Consider the following 22,915-nt stretch of genomic DNA (forward strand, 5'->3'; position numbering starts at 1 on the left):
TGACTGAGACAAAAATGTGCGATTTCCTGTTTCAGTTCTAGAATATTTTCCACTTTTTACACAAAGATCGAGCTTTCCAGTAGATCTTACGCGCCCGTTTTGACTTCCCAACCTCTCCCTCCATCCGACGGTTCTGGGCTGTCCGAGGAGTGCGGACCAATGATTTAGAAACAGAGCACAAACGGTGAGATTTGTGGCCGTCGCTCTATTTGTGAATCCAATCTTAGCCATTGATGGGTTTCGTGAGGAGGTGTAATCACTGGTCAACTCCCACCGAGCGGTAACGGTAATCTAACGGCGGCGTTTTTCACCACAGCGGGCGTGGTTATCTAACGGCGTCGTCGATGGGCGTCGTCCCCACCACGGCGGTGATGGTCTATCTTATCTGACGGAGTTGCCCGGGAACATCATCTTCCTCACACACAACCACACGCCAAGGCACGGTAGTGGCGAAGGGAGGATGATGGCTTTCTCACCGTCGAGGATCGTCCTCTTCGCCTTCGTCGTTCTCCTCGTCGTACCCATTCTCACCTCGTCTTCCACACCCTTCCTCGTCTTGCACGGTAAACGCGCTCCGTCCTCAACTTGTTTGGCTTTACGTGTGCTTACGTTTCTACAATCTGGGGCTGATCTAACTTGGAGGGTGATGTTTGATGAGTTCTTAGGTGTCGGAGACCAGTGTGAGAACGCAGGAATTACGGAATTCACTAAGCTCTTGAGCACTTGGTCCGGCTCCCAAGGATATTGCCTGTGAGTTTCTTGTGCTTTGCCTTCTCAATTCTATGTTTTTTTAATACCTTTTTAGGTTTTTGAGTATTTTACGCATTTTAATTTAGGAAAGGTTTAAGTTTGTCTTTTTCCTATGTTTCTCTCGAGCGTGTTGTGCTGCGATGTACACTCCTCACTTCTCCTTTGGTCTTGCCTTTTTTATTTTATTTTTTGCATTGTATTTCTACAATGTACGATAGAGGTGTTTAAGGTGGGATTAATTAGCTTTGACTTAGTCGATCATAGATGCTCTTTAACGTTGTCAAACAATATTAAGATTTGGTGAATGTTGCAACTTACAATTCTAAATGTCTTTTAGTTGGCCTTATGGTATCTTAGTATGGTAATTACGGTAGGAATCCAAAACAACATTTTTACAAGGGGATGATAATTCTTCTCCTTAGGAATGAGGATGAGTAGATTCTTTGAGGGAAAGGAAACCTGCTATGTGCTTAGAAAAACTTTTTCCCCATCTTCTTTAAGATTCTTCTTGATGACTTTTATTGCTTGCCTAAAAGAAAATGGGTCATCACCTTCACAATTTTGCCTGCATTAGGGAAATATTCCTCAACAATTTTTCTTACTTCAGCTGTTTATGTGAGCCTCTAATTTAATTTTCTAACTCTTTTTGTTTTTAATTTTGTCTTATTTTTATGTTAGATTATCTGATTGGAATTTTTGCACCGGTCTAGTTCACTTTTAAAAGTTGAATCCTGTATTCCTAGTAATATAATTTCCATTATGATGGATAAATATTCTTATATGCCAAACTATTCAATGCTGGAATTTGACATGCTATTGATGTTGTCATTTCTGTTCCTAAAGTGGGGTCTGTAGCTCAAATTATTGCCATGAAACAAGGTTCCATCTGGGTCAGATAAAATGGTGTCATTCCAAACTTCCTGCCTTATTACTTTCCTTCTTTTTCCCTTTCAATTTAACACTTAACAGTTAACACTAAACAAAGGTAAAATTTCCTTTACTCATTTTGCATTCATTTCTTTCCATTCTGTACCATCCAAGTACATAGGTTAAGTGCTGAAAGGAAATGGGGAAATTACATATGTTCTTTCAATCATTTCCACTCATCTTGTTTACTTGGAATCAAATCAGAAGAAAGTAAGTTATAAAACTAGATTTCCTTTCTCTCCACTTATGCTTGATTTAGATGGACATAAAATTGAGGGTTTAGATGGAACTAAACTCCTACCTCTACTCTCCCTTCTAAGTAAACGAGAGAAACTGGAACTTTTATTTCCAGTTCTTTCCTTTTCTTCCTACTTACCATCTAAGTAAAACAATATTGTATATGTTGTCTTGCAACCATTAATAATATTTCTTTCATGGTTTGAAATTTTGTGTTGTGCTGGTGGCACAATTGAAATATACCAAAATTTGGTTTCCCATTGTGTTGCTTGTGGTGAGGAGTATTATACCGTGTCAACACTTGAAACACTTTAGCATGTTTTGTCAAAGGATGCCAAGATGAATTTGACTAGTGTTTATTACTGAAGACACCTGTTACATTCTTTTAAACTTGTTTCTCTAAAATTATAATTCAATTCGATATCCAATCTCTATAGTCTTATTATTAGCAGTCTCATTATAAAAAATAAACAAAATAAAGGGGATTAAAAGAACTAACTCATTTGAATTCATTTCAACACTTATTACAGCATACGAGGTATCAAAATTATATAGTACTGAAGCATTTTTGCCTGAAACTAAAAGCCCATGTTCTCAACATAGAATTATATTTTTAAGCCTGTCTTTTATTACTATTTAACTTTTTTAGTGCCTTTGTAAAATCTTACAACCGTAGACAAGATCTCTCCTGAAGTTTCTTAGGTTGACTTACCTCTCCATTTAGTCTTGTGTAACTCCGCTGCAAGATCTTGTGTTACTGAAGCAAATTCCTAAAAGTTGCCTTCAGTGATGATTAGTGTTGGTTTTGTGCTCATGTTTCCTAGAATTTATTGATATTTACATCAGTCGACTATTTCCCAAAGGCTCAAAGGGTCAGGTATATTTAAGAACTCATTAACCAAGGAAAACTGTAACACCTTCTGCAGATTAAACTTGGTCAGGCTTGCACAATCAGGAATAATCAATGACCAACTACTATGGAAAATCATACTTGATGCAGGGGTTCTAACTCAAGACTACCACAATATTTGATAGCGTCACCATTTTTTCAGAACCTTAGGCTGCTTGGAAAGCGTGCATTCTATATTTTTTATAGTCTCATAATCCTGAAACATTGTGTTTGGACATCTTGATCAAAGAAGAAAAAAATCAAAACGCAAGTAGGATAGCAATAACAGAACTTTGACCTAGAATCATTATATCTTTTTAAATTATGCATGAGAAAAGGATGTTTTGTAATAGTAAATGATTGAATTTAACCAATAGAAAATTGATTCTAAATCCTGAGTCTGTTTCTAGTGGGGAGGTCTGTTGGTTAAAATTCTGTTTTCTTGTGACTAGAGTCTATTGTTGTAGGTACTTTAGTGTTCAACTGTGTGTGAAAGAGGTTTGAGTCTATTTTGATTTATAATTGTATGATATTGTAACTTGTGATAAAGTGGTGCGTCTGATGCTTAACAGTTCAATAAATTCTAACTTTGATATCATAATTGACTACCGTTGTCAGAGAAATTGGAGACGGGATGTGGGATTCATGGGTGATGCCTCTAGAGAAACAGGTCATTTATGATGTTTCAGATTATGATATGCTTCAAGTTCAGCTTCTATTTACACATTTTTAATCATTTGTCTTTCATGTTTACAGGCTAATGTTATATGTGAAAAGGTGGTGCAACTATTAACATTACTTTAAAGCTATTTTGACAGCTATAAGATGCAACAACATTGAACTTCCATTGTTCACACATTTAATAGGTAAAAGAAATGGAGGAGTTCAGAATGGGCTACAACATAGTTGGTCTTTCACAGGTGATATTCAGTCACCCGTATTCTTTCTAGGTCCAAGAACAAATCCTTGAGTTTTTAATACCAAAAATTTAAAAATGGAGATATAAATCTTGTGATATTTTCTCTTGATATTCTTTATTCCATTCTTGAGGTGAAGTTAGACATCCATCTCATAATATTTGCACATCAAAGGACCTTATGTGTAGGCTTGTTTAACGCTAGCTTAAGACATAGTTAAGATTATTCATAAATAGATACTATAATTGGTGAATTCAGATGAAAATTATATAAAGCTAGAAATTGCATAAAGTTGATAAGAACAGTCTACTTATCCTTCAGTTTGATTTATTTTCCTGATTTCATGTATTTTTTTTACCATTCATATCAACCAGAATTAAAGTGATCTTAGATGATACTAATATAAAATGGCTAGTGTTATCCAAATCTAGACGGAAAAGGTCTAGGGTTGCATTAGAGTATCATATTTACTATAAAAATATCTAAACCCTATAAACATATATCTTAGCTATATTTTCCATAAAGTTAGGTACCCTCTCAAAAGTGGCCTTACATATCTTTATTATGTTACCTAAATATGTAAAGAGTAGACTATGGGGTCGTTCCGATATCATGTAGATAGTAAGGGTCTCACATTATTATGGACCAGTCAAGTAATTAGTCCATGATTTCTCATGCATACAATGAGAGTAGTGAGATTGATGGAATAGTGGCGGGGCTAGCAAAGAAATTTTGATTCAACCAACATATTATTGGAGGGTGGATAAAGTTGGAAATGAGGGAGGAGAGTACCATGCAATGTTGGAAGATATAGGCACATGAGAGAATAAATGTTATAAAGACTTAGTCTCCTACATTGATGCACTTGGAGTTGGATGTTGAAGTCAATGGAGGGCAAGAGCAAGAGGTCATGAAAGGAAGTTGGTAGAGGGACACAAATAAAAGGAGATAATAATGTCTTTGGAGTTTTTCATCAGGGAGGTGGAGAGGCACCAATAAAAGGTTGTAATTAGGAATTTAAAGGATCTTCAATAGGGAGGATCTATGCTATCATAATTAGGGAGGACCTGATTTAAAAGGATCTTAAATCAGGAGAGGAGATTTTGTTCTAGCTTATGGGAAAGGGAGGAATTATCAGGATGTCTGTCAACACAAAGTGGTAGAGCGGGGAAAGTGTAGGAAAAAAAGGTAAGGGAAGATATCAATATTTTAATGGCAAGGTGGGTGGTTGTTGCTAACCATGAAAGTCAAATGGTTTTAAGGCATGAGAGAGTTGATATATGATAGGTGAGGAGGAAGAGAAGGTTGTGCCATTACATTTTCATTTATAGCCTCTTGGAAGGATTTGAAAAAAAAAGAAACCGTAACCATATGCAAAAATATGTTTTAATATTGTTGTTAGAAGGGGTAAATTATTATGGTTGATTACCTTAGGTTGTCTTCTCGTTAGAAAATTGTTGATACACTTATTGTTGATAAGTGAAAAGACAGCGAAGGTTGTACTATCACATTGACAATTAAGCCTTTTAGAGGTATTTTAAAAGAAGAAAGCATACCCTATGTGAAAATATATTTAAATACTATTGTTGTTAAAGGAAAAATATTATGGTTGATTATGCCAGGTTGTCTTCTTTATCAATGTTTATGGGAAATTGTTATGATTTACTATTCATCGCTATAAAATTACAAGTAGGACTCTAGTATCATCTATAACTTACCAAATCACACACTTAAGTTAAAAAAATATTCAAAATGTGTACTTAACTTTGATATTTACCAAAGAGCATACTTATTCCCTAAAATGCCCCTCCACCCATTGCAACCTTGACACATTTTTATTTGCCCAAATCAAACCAAACCATGACAAAAAGCAACCAAACCCAACCATGACAAAAGGCAACCAAACCATGATAAAACAGCAGGAACTACGGAACTACGGAACAGACAGACTTATTTCATTAAGGACTTATGTGAAAAGTGATTGACGACCCTAAAATCTTGGATTCAGGTCAAATTGACATTGTTTCACTCCTTGTGATTTCTTGAGTTCACCTATATTTTTTAACCAAAATTTTAGCGCTTTAGAATCAACAATGATTTTTGTTAAAAAGTCATTGGTGATCTTAAAGAGCTTAAATTTGTTCCAAATTTGTATCCTAGTGGTTCTTTGAATCTATTCATGTTTTTTTAGGTTTGAGCCCTTTTAGATAAGGACTTTTTAACAAAATGTTTTGTTTCATTGCACTCCTAGTGGCCCTCTAAATCTCTTTATATTCTTTTTTCTTGGTTTGAAGCCCTTTAGGGTCGTTAATAACTTTTTGTCAAAAAATCATTAATGGATCAAAGATTTTTTTTGGCACAAAGTCATTAATGACCTTAAAAAGCTGGAATTTGTTTTGTGATCGTTATGGTCACCTAAATTCACACTTATTGTTGATATGTGAAAAGACAAAGAAGGTTGTACCAAGGTTTAAAATTTCAACCCGTGTCGAGGTTTCAGTCTCAGACTGGAACGATACGGTTTCAGTATCGTATCGTGCTGTACCGATTAAGTTTCGGTATTTTTTTATTTATATATAATAATTATAAGATAAATATGTTTATGGTGTATATAAAAATAAGTTGTATATTGATTTTGTATAAGTTCTCAATTATTGAATAATTTAATATTATTAGAAAAAATAATTAAAAATAATTTTATTTAAATAAACTTGATATATTAATAACTCGAATTAAAATGGATCTATCTATAATAATAAATATATATATTAATACAAGATATTACTTTAAATATAATAATAATTATATAAATTAATTAATTAATTATTATTTAAATAATATATATTTTAAATAGTAAAAAATATCAAGTAAAAAAATAAAATAATAAAAAAAATCAGAATATAAATATAATTTATTATAATTTTTTTTGAATTTTTAAAGAATTTTTTAAAAATTTTAAATGAAATTTAAATTATACAAAATAATAAAAAACATATATTAGAAAATAAATAAGAATTATTATATTTGTTAAATTTTTAAATGAAATTTAAAACATTTTAAAAAATTCAGAATATTAATTAATAAAATTGATTAAATTTATTTTAATTTTAAATATATTTTTTATATATTTTATTAGGATAATTAATTAGGGTTTATAAAAATATATTTGAAATATCACACATCCTTAGAAATTGTTTAAATTAATTAAATACAATAATTGTTTATGGGAAAAAAACACGATTATCCGCGCCAGTGATCGATCACCGCGGGGGCGTCCGGAGGCGCTGGAAGCGTCGCTGAACGCATCCGTCTGCGCCGGATGCGTCCGGCGCTGCTGGCAGGGTCATCCGCGCGACGCCTTCGGCGCCATAGAAGGTGTTGTGCAACGCCTTCGATGCCGAAAGCGTCGCAGGACTCTTCCGGCGCCGCTAGAGGCGTCTTGTGATTCCTCCGGCGCCGCCGGAGGTGTCCGCGACTCCTCGAGACGGGGACACCTTCTGTGCTGGTTTCGGCCGCCCGATGGAATAGTAAAAACTGTCCTTGCCGGGCGGCACGGAATGACATTTCATTCCTTGGGTTGTACTATCACATTGGCACTTAAAGCCTTTTAGAGGGATTTTAAAAGAAGAAATCATACTCTATGTTCCTAGTGATTTCTTGAGTCCACCTCTATTTTTGTAACAAAAATTTGAGCACTTTAGAATCCACAATGATTTTTGTTAAAAAGTCATTGTTGATCTCAAAAAGCTTAGATTTGTTCCCAATTTTGCATTCTAGTGGTTCTCTGAATCTATTCATGTTTTTTTAATTTGAGCCCTTTTAGATTAAGGACTTTTTAACAACAAGTTGTCTCATTGCACTCCTGGTAGCCCTCTAAGTATCTTTTCATTCTTTCTTCTAGGTTTGAAGCCGGTTATGGTCATTAATGGATCAAAGATTCTTTTTTTTTTGCCACAACGCCATTAATGACCGTAAAAAGCTCGGATTTGTTTTGTGATCGTTATGGTCCCCTAAATTCACACTTATTGTTGATAAGTGAAAAGACAAAGAAGGTTGTTGTTAAGGTGCATTGGTTGCTTAACTTTCACGTCTGTTGAGCCATATCTTGAAGTTAATATGAGTGTAATATTCATTAGCAATTTATTGAACTATGCACATAAGTTTCTCAAAAATCCTGGAAATCCTGGATTATCAAAAATAAAATAAAATAAAAAATCCAAATTGCATACCTTACTTTTTAAATTCTCAATTCACGTATCCATTTCCTAAAATACCCTTTTGCTCATCCTCAATCCTTTGTCTGCTCAAGGTGGTCGCGAAATCACTGTCAGGCAGCTGGTTGACCATGCAACCATGATTTTGTGGCCGCTTGACTACAATTTCGCAACCATCTCGGCCACCTGCAATTTCGCAGTCAGCTATTCGTGGCCTCTTGGCTATGAAATCGCGGCTGCCTAGCCACTTTCTTGGCCAGCTCAGCCATCTATTCAAGCTGGTGCTTGGTTGGACAGGCAGAGGGCACAAGAAGGCAGATGGTAGAGGACGATGGGGTGTTTTGGGAAATGCATGCGTGATTTGGGAATTTGAAAAGTAGGATGATTTGGGTATTTGGGAAACTTAGGTGCATGGTTCAGAAAATTGCCCAATATTATTTTTATGTTGTTTGTTTCCTGTTTGAGGTTAGTTTTCTAAATATTTCCTATGTTTCTTTTGTAGGGAAACTTAATTGGTCGGGCAGTTGTTGAATTCTGCGATGGACCACCTGTGAGATTTAAATCTTCTCACTCGAGAAACTTGTTCTTCATTTACTGAACTACTTTCTGTTTGTAGAGTTTGTTAAAATTGATTGACGTGAGGTTTAATATTGTAGACTCAATGCTTTGGGTGCATATATAAACATGAATAAAGACACGCAAGCTTAGAATACAAGATGTTTTCTATTGCATGAGGAACTTTTGTAATTTACTGACTCACTGCTAGTTTAAATGTTTTTTTTCCCTGCAACCAAGCTGGTTTCAATGCATAATAGTAATAGATATTAGCGTGATTATCTTGATAATTAGATAGCTTGTAGTGATTTTCATTTGATAAATTCAAGATATATTTTTTTGATAAACTTCATGGATGCTCTCTAATCTCCTAGCACTGAGTGCTGTACATAAGAGTTAACTGTTGCTTTAAGAAGGTAATTACATTCTAACACTGTTGCTGAGTGCTGTAGATAAGAATAAATTGTTGCTTCGAGGAGAAAGTAATTGCATCCTACCAGTGTCGCAGATTTCTAAATTTTGTTTGAAAACGTTCTATGGTATGGTATGAGTAAATGGTGTTCTTTAGTTAATTTAACATCTTTGAAAAATGAATACATATAATGTTGTATTTAGTTACGTTTAGTTCCCTGAAATAATGTCTACTGCTAATTAACTCAACCCTTTGATTGAGCTATTCAAGTGATCAACTTTTAACAGGTTAAGAATTTAATCTCACTGGGTGGGCCTCATGCTGGTACTGCTTCTGTGCCGCTTTGTGGTGTAAGTTTCTAAAATATCCTTTTGTAATAGTTCAGTTGTACTTGACCATGTCCATATCTAAAATATCTACTTAAGTTCAAGGTTTGAAGTGCCGTTCCGTGCCGCCCGGCACGGACGGTTTTTACCGTTCCGCCGGGCGGCCGAAATCGTCACGGGAGGCGTCCCCGTCTCGGTGGCGCCGGAGGAGACGCGGGACGCCTCCGGCGGCGTCCCGTGGCACATTCGGCAGCGAAGGCGTCGTGCGCGACGCCTTCGGCGTTCAGAAGGCGTCGCGCGCGACGCCTTCTGCGGCTCCGAAATCGTCCGGCAGGGTCGCCGGACGCTTCCGGCGACCCTTCCGGCGCTGCTTCCGGCGTCGCCGGACGGCCCCCGCGAGATCGATCGCGGGCGGGCGCGATCTCGTGTACGCCGTTTTTTTTTTTTTTTTCTGTTTTTAATAATTATTTATTTTATTTTATTAATTTAAACAATTCCTACGGAGGATGGGTAGAGGATATGTGATATTTCAAAGAGGCTTTTATAAACCTAGTTAAATTATCCTAATAAAATATATAAAAAATATATTTAAAAGTAAAATAAATTAAATAAATTTTATTAATTAATATACTGAAAAAATAATATTTTAAATTTCATTTAAAAATTTTAAAAAATATATAATAATTCTTATTTATATTCTAATATATTTTTATTATTTTAAATTTCATTTAAATTTTTAAAAAATGTAAAAAAATTCTAAAAGATTTTAAAAAAAATTCTAATAAATTATATTTACTAGTGTGTTTTTTTTTAAATTTTTTACTTGATATTTTTTACTATTTAAAATATATATTATTTAATTAATAATTAATTAAATGAATAAATAGTTAATTTATATAATTATTATTAATATAAAATAATATCTTGTATTATTATTATTATTATTATTATTATTATAGATACTTCCATTTTAATTTGAATTATTGATATATCAATTCTATTTAAATAAAATTATTTTAATTATTTTTTCTAACAATATTAAATTATTCAATAATTGAGAACTTATAATAAATCAATATACAACTTATTTTTATATACACAATAAACATATTTATCTTATCATTATTATAGATAAATAAAAAATACCGAAACTATATCGGCACGGCACGATACGATACCGAAACCGTATCGTTCCGGCCTAAGACCGAAACCTCGGCACGGGTCGAAATTTTAAACCATGCTTAAGTTATCTGCTATTACACATACATGCACAAGTTATAAACCTGTTATCAAAAATTAAATTTCTGAATCAAGCAAAGATACGAGGCCTCTGACCTAAATGGAAAAACAAGACAAGATGCGAGTCCTAACCTTTTGGGGAACAACTACATGAACTATCGAGTTCTATGGAAAATTTTATACCAATTAGAGGTTTATTGTTTATTAGGGATTGTGGGTTTAGTACTATATTAATTAATAGTGTGCCTATCAACCTGAGTCAATACCCCTGGCCCTAACACCTATCTCAATTGACTTGGAGGCAAGAATTAGTAAATAATGTTAGTAAATTGCTAGGAGAGCCTCATCAGAAGTGAAAGCGCAAGGTTAGACAAAAGATAAATAAGAAAGCTAGATTAAGATACAACAAAAATCAAAAGGGCACCTTTGTTCCAAATTATTAAAAAGATGCCCCTATTTAGTTTGTCATCAAAAGGGTTTCCCACATATTTTTTCTACCAAATTTACACCTCTAATTTTATCTAAACCATTGTAGCTTTACCCGTCCACCCAAAAAAAAAATCAAATGAGTCTCCTAATCAAGCTAACAAAAGCACCTAAGAAGACTCAAATACCCATTTTGACTGAAATTGCTGCATGATTTGTAAATTTTTTAAAAATATAAAAATTATAATAATGTATTTTTTTAAAAATAATAGAGATTAAAGAATATACTTCCATAAAATTTTTAAATTTGTACTTATATTTTTTTTACATTTTTTTATATAATTATAATTTAAAAAATTTATTAAAAAATGTATTTTTTTTTTAAAACTAAAAAAGAGGAAAGTGATATGAATTCCATCATAAATTTGTAAAAGCTGCTACATGAGTTATAAATTTTAAAAAGTTATTAAAAATATAGAATTTATAAAATTTTTAAATTTTAAATATTATCAAAAAATATAAATTTTTAAAATTATAAATTTTAAAGATATCACAAAATGCAATATTTTTTTTTGAAAAAAGAGAGATTAAAGTGATACAAATTTTATAAGTTTATGAGCAAATTAGTTTTTTTTTGAAAAAGATGTGAAATGGGAAAACTTGAGTCAAAATTGACCAAGTAGCAATTATGACCAAAATTACTAGATAGCCATTTTCTCTTCAAATTTTGAATTTAAATAGATAAATGCACTCTAGGAGATTTTCCTTAAATTTTGAATATGAATAGATAGATGCACTCTAATAGCTATTAGAGTCCACTTATGCTTTTAAAATAACTAAAGACTCAAAAAAGACTATATAGGCCATGTAGGAGGTCATTAGAGTACATTTATACTTTCGAAATGATCAAATGACTCAAAATGGTCATGTAGTTAATTTGGCTGTCTAGGCATGTTTTCAAAGTAACCAAATATGTTATTAAGCGTGTAACAATTTTAGCCAATAAAAGCATTTTCTCCTCAAAATTTGATTCTAAATAGATTGATGCACTCCAAAAGACGATTCAAATCAATTTATGCTTTTGAAGTGATCAAAAGACTAAAAAATGGTAATATACAACATTTTTAGCAAAAAACGTTTTTGAATCTGAATAGTTAAATGCACTCTAGTAAGTTGTTAAAGGTCACTCATATTTTCTAAGTGACCAAATGATTCAAAAATGACTATGTAATAGGGTTGCTAGAACTGCTAAATATAGTCAAGGTTTAAAATCTCGATCCGTGCCGAGGTTTTGGTCCCAGACCGGAACGATATGATTTCGGTATTGTATCGTTCCGTGTCGATACGGTTTCGGTAATTTTTTATTTATATAGTAATTATTAGATAAATATATTTATTATGTATAATTTAAAAATAAGTTGTATATCGATTTTATATAAGTTCTTCATTATTAAACAACTTAATATTGTTAGAAAAAATAATTAAATATAGTTTTCTTTAAATAAAATAAATTTATCAATAATTCGAATTAAAATTGATACATCATAATATGTTAGCTTACTAATACTAAAAAGAGTGGCGTGAATCATTAGTTCTTGTAATATTTTACTTAGGTAATCTTTATAATTCTCCAATGTCTAGATTAAATAATCATAATTATATAAATTAATAAAAAAACACCCGCTTGCCCCGTGGATGCCTCCGATGGCGCCAGAGGCTTTTGGCAACGCTTCCGGCCTCGTCAAAAGCGCTCGATGACATTTTCGGCTCCACCAGAAGCGATGTGGGGAGCCTCTGGCAGCACCGGAAGCGTCTGACGATGCATCCTACTCGAGATGTGCGGGCGTGACGTGTCGGTTTCGACCGTCCATGTCGGACAACACGAACTACATTTCAATCGCTCTATGTAGTCATTTTCTTCTCAAATTTTAAATCTAGATAGATAAAACATTGTATGGGTTGGAGTTCATCTATTCTTCCAAAGTGAGTAAACGATTTAAAAATGGTCACTTAACAATTTTGGTCAAATTGTTATATTGTCATTTTAAATATGAATAGATAGATGCACTCTAGGAGGTGGGTAGAGCTACCCATGCTTTGAAGAACTAAGTGACTCAAAAATTGCCATGTAACAATTTTAGCAAAAGTTGCTACATTACTTATTTTTTTTTATAAAAATTCTTTTAAACAATTTATACTCTAAGCTCTATTATTTTTTTAAAAAATTTACATTTTATGTTTTTTTAATTTATTTGTTAAAAATTATGTTGTTCGATATATATTTTTAACTGATGTTGCCTTTTAAAAGAATTTATGCCAATTCATTTTGCTCTCTATTACTAGCCGACCACACTTGGTGGGATAAGTTTTGGTGGTGGTTGTTGTTGTTGTTGCTGCTACTCTCTATTACATTTTAAAAAATATATTTTGTGATATACATTTTTTAAAATGTATTTTGTTTTAAATTTATAACTTTTGTAGCCGTTTTTTAAATTTATGGTACGATTTATGTCACTTTAACTCTCTCTCTATATAAAGTTCTGATATACTGCACACCCCGTTTGTGCACGTCTGTGGGCGACTAAGTGGGGTTTCAGGCACCCGAATCATTTTTGGGCGTCCCAAGCCAATTTCGAGCACTCGGGGTGCTCGGAAGTGATCCGGACGCCCGGAATCCCACTCAATTGCCCATGGGCGTGCACAAACAGGGTGTGTAGCATGTCAGAATTATATATATATATATATATATATATGTATATATGAAAATGTTAGTATGCACATCTTTATCTTGCACTCATGGGTGACTGAGTACAACTCCGGACGCCTGTCCGGGCGCCCTGATCCTCAAAAGTGAATCAGGCGTCTGGGCACCAGGAGTTGCACTCAATCGCCCATGAGTGTGTAGGCTAACATCTCTCTCTCTCTCTCTCTCTCTCTCTCTCTATATATATATATATATATATATATTGAATTTATATCTCGTGTAATAGTTTTGATCAAAATTGTTATATGAGTCTACTTGGGCGTGCTTGTTAGATCAGTTGGCCAGCCAATCTATCTATTTTGAGTGGGTGGGTGATGAATTCTACTGGGTTTGAGGATATTTTTGGTAGACCACTTCGAATGGGGTGTCCTTTTAACATTTTTGAAATAGAAATTGACACCGCTTCGATGATTTGGAGAAAAAAGGGAGCACTCCTTTGATTTTTGAAGTCTCATCACTATAGCCATGCAAACTCTGACCTATATGTCACATATCACCCCATGCTCAATGCATACAACTTATCATCATCATCATAAAGAAGGGTGAAAGACCAATGACTACCTAAAAGAGTATCTCCAAGGTGCTAGTAGATCACATGATCCTCTAATTAGGCATCAGCAACCTAGCTGTTACATGCCCTCCATATCCATTAGGTCACATGGCAATGTGGTTAGGCATTGGAGGCCTGAAATGTTGCACACCCATAATAACTTTTAAGTCATATGATACCTTAGGCATTGACAGCTCGAACCGTCTCATGCCTCATAATATCCTAAAATTACATTGTTCCTGATAGGCATGAATGGCATTTATTGTCATGCATCTCATCATCAATGCCTGAAGGAACCCTAATCACTAGCTAAAAATCCCTTGGAATAGTCCCAAGAAGCATGTAGCTCATCCCACCATACGCTAACTCATCTCGTGCTCTAAGTGTAGCAATTATTCTATAGGTTATTCGTGTTCGGGTAATATGTATGCACACAACATGTTAAATCCTGCAATATTTAGCAATAGAAATTTAGACATGCATCACTGCTAACCAAAAGACAATCATACTAAGCATACATCATCCTCAACAATAAAAAATAACATCACTAAGTTGCATAGGAATGCAAGCTCAAGGTACATAGGTTTTTATGGAAAAAAAGAGAAAAGGGAAAAAAAAATTATGACCGATGATCTGACACACGGGAAAGGAACCAAGGGTCCAAGGTTTAACATTAGTTATTAGTTTTATTTGCTAATCAACCCAAACATCTATCTTAGAATTTCATTTTTCTAGTTTCCCAACAATTCAGTAAATGGAATCACAAAAAAAAAACATGATTATAGAAGCTTTTTCATGAGTTTTATCTTAGCACTCTTTGGCTTCTTTACTTGAATGGATAACTAGGATGAAGGGAGAGGGGAGAAAAGTAACCAAAAAAAAATGCATGACTGGTTCACGATCCATGTGCAATTTTGTGATCCTTTCCTTTCCTCACTTATATTATCACCCAAGTAAACCAAGCTTGTTGATGCCATTAGTGACACAACATCATAAAGATTGCTTAAGGCTAAAGTTTGTGATAATACTTAGTCAATCTAGCGAACCAGACACTATTCTGCTATCTGAATCTCAAAAATCTAGCGAACCAGACACTATTCTGCTATCTGAATCTCACCCTCACTTCCAAGACTGGAATTCCTTACCAAGGGCACACTGCCAAGCAAGTGCAATATGATGAGGAAGGAGAGTTCCACCTAAACTGAATTATTCATGTGACAAATCCTTTCTAAATATCACCCTCAAATCATAGGGTTTTTTTAAAAGCTTTTCCATGTGACATATCTTGTTTTCTCTAAGATCCATCAACTTCATAAACTTAAAAATTCATGAAGAAAAGTTGTAAAAGGACTTAAAAATATAACCACAAAGCAAGATCAATAATTAGTTGATGCCAAAAAGTTGGGAATTTGGATACCTCACTTGTTTCTGTTTCTCTAAATGTAAGATGGAGAATCTCAATTCAGTTCCTAAGAAAAATGCAGTGTTATTGTCTACTGGGAGTTGCCTTAAAAATATAGCCATATAGCAAGATCGAGAATTAGTTGATGCCAAAAAGTAGGGAATTGGGATACCTCACTTGTTGTTTCTGTTTCTCTAAATGTAAGATGGAGAATCTCGATTCAGTTCCTAAGAAAAATGAAGTGTCATTCTCTACTGTTAGTTGTTCATTGAAAACCATGCTATGATAGTTCTTGCAATATTTATTTCTTGCAGTCAGGGATTATATGCATGCTCGTGGATAATCTCATCCAGTCAAAGGTCTACTCCGACTATGTGCAGGTATGTTCCACCATCATCAATCCATTTTGAGTTCTGAGTTCTGACTTCTTGTGGCTTCCTTTATGTTTCCACTTGCATCAAATCAATCTAGATTCTAACTTTTGTGGATTTCTACATGTTGACATTTCTCGGAAAACAATCTTGAACATGACCTAAATTAGTGTGAAGATAATTTTCAAATTTTAATTTGAGATTTAACTACTTGCAGGATCATCTTGCTCCTAGTGGTTATCTCAAAATACCAACGGTGAGTTTTTCTCTTCCTATTTGTCTCTTATTCTCTCTTGTTATAGGCTTGACTAATTTTCTTATAAGATTATATCAATCATTGACATTTGGGTAAGTCACGCTAGCTAGGAAGTTGCTCTAACATGTTATTGGAATAGGTATTTAACTTTAGAAAGAGGGAAACAAATAAATAATTGTCACGCCCCCAGAAGAGTCCCTGTCCGAGAAAATTTCGGCAGCATCTCCCCTGTACGGCGGACAATCAAAATTTTCTACAAGCACTAAATACTCAGCCACAGGCGGCTGGAATAATAACAGTAATAAAAATCAATCACCACGCAGTTTATATATATATATTCAGCCTCTGGCTGACACAACCACGCAGTAATAATACTCTGACTCGAAATCAACCCTACTCAACTACACTCGTAAAGCCCAAATCCGATTTTTCTTACCTCTTCTGCCATCCAGGCAGGCATGTAGTAGAGTAAATCCAAATCATACGAAAAGTCCATCCAACGGAAAGATTCCATACAATATCCATATGTAAGTCCAAAACAAAACTAAAATAAAGTTTGATAGCGAAAAGCTAAAGTGAAACAACTCAAAAACCAGCAGCGGAGTAGCACTACGTGCAGTGGGGACTAGCGACTGGAACTCCCTCCTGACAGCATCAACCTGAAAATAACAACAATGGAGGCGGGGTGAGTCCAACACTCAGCAGGTACAGTTGATATGCAAAGTAAAGAAATAACACCTAGCACTAATCATGCGTACAGTCTCCTGATAAGAAAGATAAGAATGCATCTGAAATAAACAGGAGAATACTGTACTAACCAGGTCCTGAGTATAAGGTCAAACAGTCCGAGGGATAAGGAATCCTGTATGCATGTCAAACATAGGTATCCAAACAATATGCAGCATATACAGGAACCACAAACACAAGCAATAAATGCATCATGATATGATGCCAATGACGCGTCCGGTCACCCCGACGCCAGACGATCATCTCATACAAAAGTGAGGCCGAGTGGGTAGGGCTGTGACCTCTGTCGTCACTACTCCCGATGAGTGACCGAGTGGACGGGATCTGTCGGAGTACACCTATCCTCCTATCCCAAATCATAGATGGGGGAGCGCAATGCTCTCAACTCCCGGTACTCAAAGACGGGGAGGAATCCCTGCCGGATAACACGTTGTGTCCCACTATCCATGAGCGGACCAACGGTGCCTAACAGAGTCCCTGCCGCAACACACTCATCCTGAATCGACCACTAACCCATGAGTGGTGGTGTGTGCAGATCCATGTAACTGGCGATGTGCTCAACAATAATGGAGCGGACTATCGCACAGCATGCAATCATGCAAATGATGCATGGCAATAACCATATAAACATCCTGACCTAATCCATATATATAGAAAAGTGCACCATAGGTCAACGAATCATATCGAATCAAAGGTACACAGAAGGTATAAAAACCTAGGTCCTGAACATGGTCAAGCATGGCATATCACTACCCCTATAAGCATGTATAAACAGGTAAAATATACCTGAGATGCAAAACCCAATCAATCAATCAAGCATGTAAGATTTGGGTAGTGATTAACCGAAACAGATAAGAAACACAATTAATGCAACATGTTAATTTAATTACTAAGCATATCAAATGACATAAGTCAAAAGTACCCGCTTCCAATAGGAATGTCCAAATCCGACATCGAGATACTCGTCTCGCGTCAAAGTCCTGTAATACCAATAGATATACTTTTATTTAGCTAAAATTCAAATGAATTGCTAAATAAATCCTTAAGACTATTTAGGGCAAAAACCCTAATTAATAATCACCAATATACCTAATTCAATTAGGAAAACCCTAATTATTGATCAACCTTAACTGGTCATCAATTAATTTCTCCACAGCAAGACCTAAATCCACAACGTTAAACAATAACCTTACCTTTCACTGATCGGATCAAAGTTGGATATCAAGGAAACAACCAAGGCATTCAATGTTGTGGTAGCCGGAATCCAATAGCTTCACACCACTGTCACTGCCAATTGGAAAACAAATTCCATATCTAACTAATTGGAAATCCCTACAATAGCATACCAAAAATCTACATCACTGTTGAAATTAACAATACCATTACCCGACCTTCTTTTCCGGCGATGGTAGCAACCAGCAGTGGCTGGAATAATCAGGTATCAGCCCACTGCCGGAAACCCTAGGTCAGGCGTTGCTCCGTTCAGCCTCAGGTGGTGGCGGCGCCTAGTGCGGCTCGGAAAGGAGGAGAAGGAGAGATGGACCGGCAGAGGGGAGAAGATATCAAGCGGCAGCAGATGCAAACCCAATACTAGGGCACGACATAGTAAGGGAATAAGAGAAGATATGGCCGGTGGTGGTCGGCGCTGAAAACTTAGAGCTCGGCGTGGAGAGGCCGGCTCTTACTCCTGTGGCCGAAGTGTCTCGGGAGGGTGAGGTACACAGCCCGACCGGTGGTGGCTTGTGCTAGGGCACGGCGACGGCGTTGGCAGAGGAGAAGAAGAGAAACCGCCGGCCGGCGGTTAGGGCAGAGAGGAGGAGAAAGGAGGCGGCGTCGGGATGGGCTCGGGTGCGCGAGGGAGAGAAACGGAGGGATTAAGGAAAATAAAGAAAAATATAAAGAAAAAGAAAAGTAAAAAGGAAAAGAAAAATAAAACTTTTCCTTACTAAAACTGGGTAGCCTAAACAGGCTTTTCCGGGCCCCATCTTGATCCCCGTTAACTCATCCGTACGAATTCCGAAAAATTCTCGAAAAATTTCTAAAAATTCCGGAAAATTCCCTTATTAATATTTGTCATTTTTCCGGTATTTTACATTCTCCTCCACTAATAAAAATTTGGTCCCCAAATTTCAATATCTACCATCAGCAAGTACTAATAACAGATAATAGAGTATAAATGCTGAACGGTAAATTAAATCACATACCTCAAGTGAAAAGATGGGGATATCGAGCTCGGATCGTATCCTCGAGCTCCCAAGTAGCCTCCTCGTCCGAATGATGCTGCCATCCGACTTTAACCAGTCGGATAGTCTTGTTCCGCAACTGGGAACCTCCTCATACGTAATATCAGGCTGAATGGAACTGGAATATCTGCCAGCACATGTGTCGGATCGTGCACGTATCTCCTCGGCATCGATACGTGAAATACATCGTGTACGCCTGACAGGGACGGTGGTAGTGCCGGTAGATAAGCTACCGCTCCGATCCTCTCCAAGATCTCGAAGGGCCAATGAACGGAGCTAGCTTCCCTCTGAGGCAAATCTCTTCACCCTTTCGTGGGTGAAACGCAGAAATACATGGTCGCCCAAAGAGAACTCTAGTGGTGCGTCTCCGATCGATAACTCTTACGGCGGTCTGGCTCGACATCCTCCGTCCGATAGACGGACCAACTCTGCATCTGCTGAACTCTATGAGGTCCCAACAATGGCCTCTCCAACCTCATCCCAAAGGACGGGTATCCGACAAGGTCTACCATACGCCTCAAACGGTGCCATCCGGATAGCCGAATGGAAGCCATTGTTAGGCAAACTCTACCAATGGCGGATGGTCCTCCCAATTGCCTCCAAATCCATAACACATGACCTCGGCAGGTCCTCTAAAGTCCGAATGGTCCGCTCTGATCGCCCATCCGTGGATGGAAAGCTGTCTCAAACGGAGCTGTGCCCAAGGCCTGCTGCAGCCGGAAACGAGGCGTGAACCGTGGATCTCTATCCGAAATGATACTCAATGGAACACCGTGTAGTCTGAATCTCTCGTGATACAGATCCGCCAATCGATCCAGGGAATCCTCCGAATCACATGAAGTGCGCTGCTTTGGTTAATCGATCAACGATTACGAAATCCGTCGTCTGTCGTCCGGCAACCCTACCACAAAGTCCATGGTAATGTGATCCCACTTCCACTCGGGAATAGGAATCCGCTGAAGTAATCTTGCGGTGTTCAGCCTTCACCTGCTGCAGACAAGATATCTAGCCACAAAATCCACGATGTCTTTCTTCATGCCGTTCCACGAGGAACGCCTCAAGTCTCGATACATACGGGTCCCGCTGGATGGATCGCAAATCGAGAACGGTGTGCCTCAAGTAGTTCTGTAAGACCGGATGAGACCGAGGTACGCATAATCCGCCTCGGAAGAATATAATACCTCCTCATCTCGTAAACTCATCTGCGCCTGCTATCGGCGATGAACCGCAAATGCCGATCACCGACTGTGCCTCTCGGATCCTCGTCTTGATCGACGATCGAGCAACCATGGTAACAATAATACCCTGCTCGGTCCCTCGCCTCAAGATCTAACTCAGAAACTCGAATCAAGTCCGTGATCGAAATCCGGCACCAAAGTCCTCTGGACTTCTGCCGAAGATTCGCAACCACATTAGCTTTCCTGGGTGGTAGCTAATGGTACAATCGTAGTCCTTCAGGAACTCCATCCATCTCCTCCGTCGGAGATTAAGCTCCTTCGAGTAAAATGTATTTGAGACTCTTATGATCGGTGAGAATCTCAAATGTGACACCATATAAATGATGACGCCAAAGTTGAGCAAAGATGATGGCGGCTAACTCAAGTCATGATCGGTAGTTCTTCTCATGCTCCTTCAAGTGACGAGAAGCATAAGAGACTACTCTGCGTGCTGCATCAGACAAACCCAGCAGAGACGCGTCGGTGTAAAGTACAAATCCATCCTCTCCGGAAGGTAAAACCAAAGCTGAGCCGACACTAATCTCCGCTCAGCTCCCGAAAGCGGTCTCGCAATCCTCGGACCATATGAACTTCACGCCTTCCCGGGTAAGGTGTCGTGGCATAGCAATACGCGAGAAGCCCTCGACAAAACGCGTCGGTAATATCCGCCAATCGTAAAACTACGGATCTCTGAATCGGCTTGGTACCGCTCCCAACCGGTGTGACCTCGATCTTCGAGGATCAATGAAATACCTCTGCTAGAAACCACGTGTCCTAAAAAACCGAGGATAACCAGAATGCACACTTGTTGAACTTCGCGTGCTGATGTCGTCGAAGAATCTCTAAGATTGCGAAGATGCATGCGTGCTCCTCCTCGGAACGAGAGTAGACCAATATGTCATCAATGAAAACGATAACAAACCGATCCGGATACTCCGGAAAAATCGCGGTTCATCAAGTCCATAAACACCGCTGGAGCATTGGTAAGCCCAAATGACATTACCAAAACTCATAATGACCGTATCTGGTACGGAAAGTCATGGATATCGACTCTCAGCTGATGATATCCGGATCGCAGATCAATCTTAGAATACATCGAAGTACCGAGCCGATCAAACAAATCCTCAACCGTGGTAATGGATATTTATTTCGGAGAAATTCAGCTGCCCGTAGTCAATACATAACCTCGGTGCCGCTTTCTTCTTGACAAATAATCGAGAACCCCATGGTGAAACACTAGGCGAATGAATCCCATCTAAAGCTCACGGAGTGAACCTTCACTGCTCAACTTTTGGTGCCATACGATCACGGAGCTTTCGATGTCGGTACGGTTCCCGGAATCAGCTCAATAGCGAACTCCACTGGCCTTCTGGGAGGCAAACCTGGCAGCTCCTCAGGAAATACATCCGAGTATTCCCGGACAACAGGAACGTCGGAGAGCTGCGAACTACTACCGTCCTCAGTCTCGATCAACGACAACAGAAAACCATGACAGCCGTGAGACATCGTCGAAATAATCGAGATGCCGTCGTCTCTGATGCCAGTGAAACTCCACGAGGGTTGGTTCAGAGGCCGAAAGGTGACCACCCTCGTCTGGCAATCAACGGTAGCATGATATACTGATAGCCAATCCATACCAAGAATGATATCAAACTCGACCATCTCCAATACTAGAAGATCTACCGTAAGTATCATGTTGCCAAAATCTAACGGCAACCTCGATCTCCTGGGTGACGCTCTAAAGTATCACGGACGGTGAGGGAGACAATCAATCGCCGCAACCTAACGAGTGGGTAATCTACCAATCTCCCGCATAAAAGTACGGATATAATAGAGTGCGAACTACCAGTATCAATCAAAATATCGGAGAATGCATAAATGGAAATCGTACCGCGGAAAACGGCACGAGGGTTGCTTCGTAGCCGGAAGCATGACCACCCTCGTCTGGCGGAGGAGGAGGTGGTAATGCCGCCGCGCCGGTGGCGCCAGAGGCGCCTGACTATGTGCGAGATAAGGCCGAGAGGATGGTGGCGATCGCGGTCAGAATCGAGTCGATCGCCGAGTCGGATAATAAGGTCCTGGAGCAAAACTCGGGGTGCTAAGCACCGAGTACTCCAGCATGCCAAATGCGGAGGGAGCTGCCTCGCCGACGCTGTGAAGATTGGGCTTCGCCCTCCTCGATATGCCTCGATCGACTAGACCCCCTCGACTGACCCTCCAAGGCAGCCGAGCCTTCACCGACAATCTCGGCTCAGGCCCGGCGGTTGCAATAAAAGCAAACCGATCTTCCCAGAGCAAGTGAGGTGATCTCGGATCCACATCTGAAACAATGAGTATCACGGAAGGTGGTTGCGATTCTTGAGAAAGAACGCCTCTGAAGAAGACCGTCACGATTTCGAGGCCTACGAGGCGCCCAAGAACTTTGACTGACCCATGCGACTACTCGAGGCTGTCCTGCCGCTCGAGTCTGCTG

General features: G+C 37.8%; 1 protein-coding gene and 1 long non-coding RNA gene across 3 annotated transcripts in view; one reads left to right on the forward strand and one right to left on the reverse strand.

Annotated features, from left to right (window-relative positions):
- Window positions 1-301: 301 nt before the first annotated feature.
- LOC121998238 (palmitoyl-protein thioesterase 1-like) overlaps window positions 302-22,915 on the forward strand; it is a 39,443-nt gene continuing 16,829 nt past the window's right edge. Inside the window, exons 1-9 of one of the 2 annotated variants that reach the window (XM_042553055.1) lie at window positions 302-563; window positions 666-750; window positions 3,422-3,473; window positions 3,560-3,580; window positions 3,670-3,723; window positions 8,437-8,484; window positions 9,189-9,251; window positions 15,923-15,988; window positions 16,197-16,235. In XM_042553055.1, the coding sequence (XP_042408989.1) occupies window positions 461-563; window positions 666-750; window positions 3,422-3,473; window positions 3,560-3,580; window positions 3,670-3,723; window positions 8,437-8,484; window positions 9,189-9,251; window positions 15,923-15,988; window positions 16,197-16,235 (531 nt within the window). In that variant the 5' untranslated portion in view covers window positions 302-460. The remainder of the gene's footprint in view (window positions 564-665; window positions 751-3,421; window positions 3,474-3,559; window positions 3,581-3,669; window positions 3,724-8,436; window positions 8,485-9,188; window positions 9,252-15,922; window positions 15,989-16,196; window positions 16,236-22,915) is intronic. The other variant, XM_042553054.1, reaches the window with a different exon arrangement.
- Window positions 17,910-18,825, reverse strand: LOC121998239. Its single transcript, XR_006116455.1, has 3 exons — window positions 18,374-18,825; window positions 18,176-18,269; window positions 17,910-17,962 (listed from the first exon to the last, which is right to left on the reverse strand). It is a non-coding gene; the product is annotated as an uncharacterized LOC121998239 (long non-coding RNA).

Source organism: Zingiber officinale, chromosome 6A (genome assembly GCF_018446385.1).
Source record: "Zingiber officinale cultivar Zhangliang chromosome 6A, Zo_v1.1, whole genome shotgun sequence".
Lineage (NCBI taxonomy): Eukaryota > Viridiplantae > Streptophyta > Magnoliopsida > Zingiberales > Zingiberaceae > Zingiber > Zingiber officinale.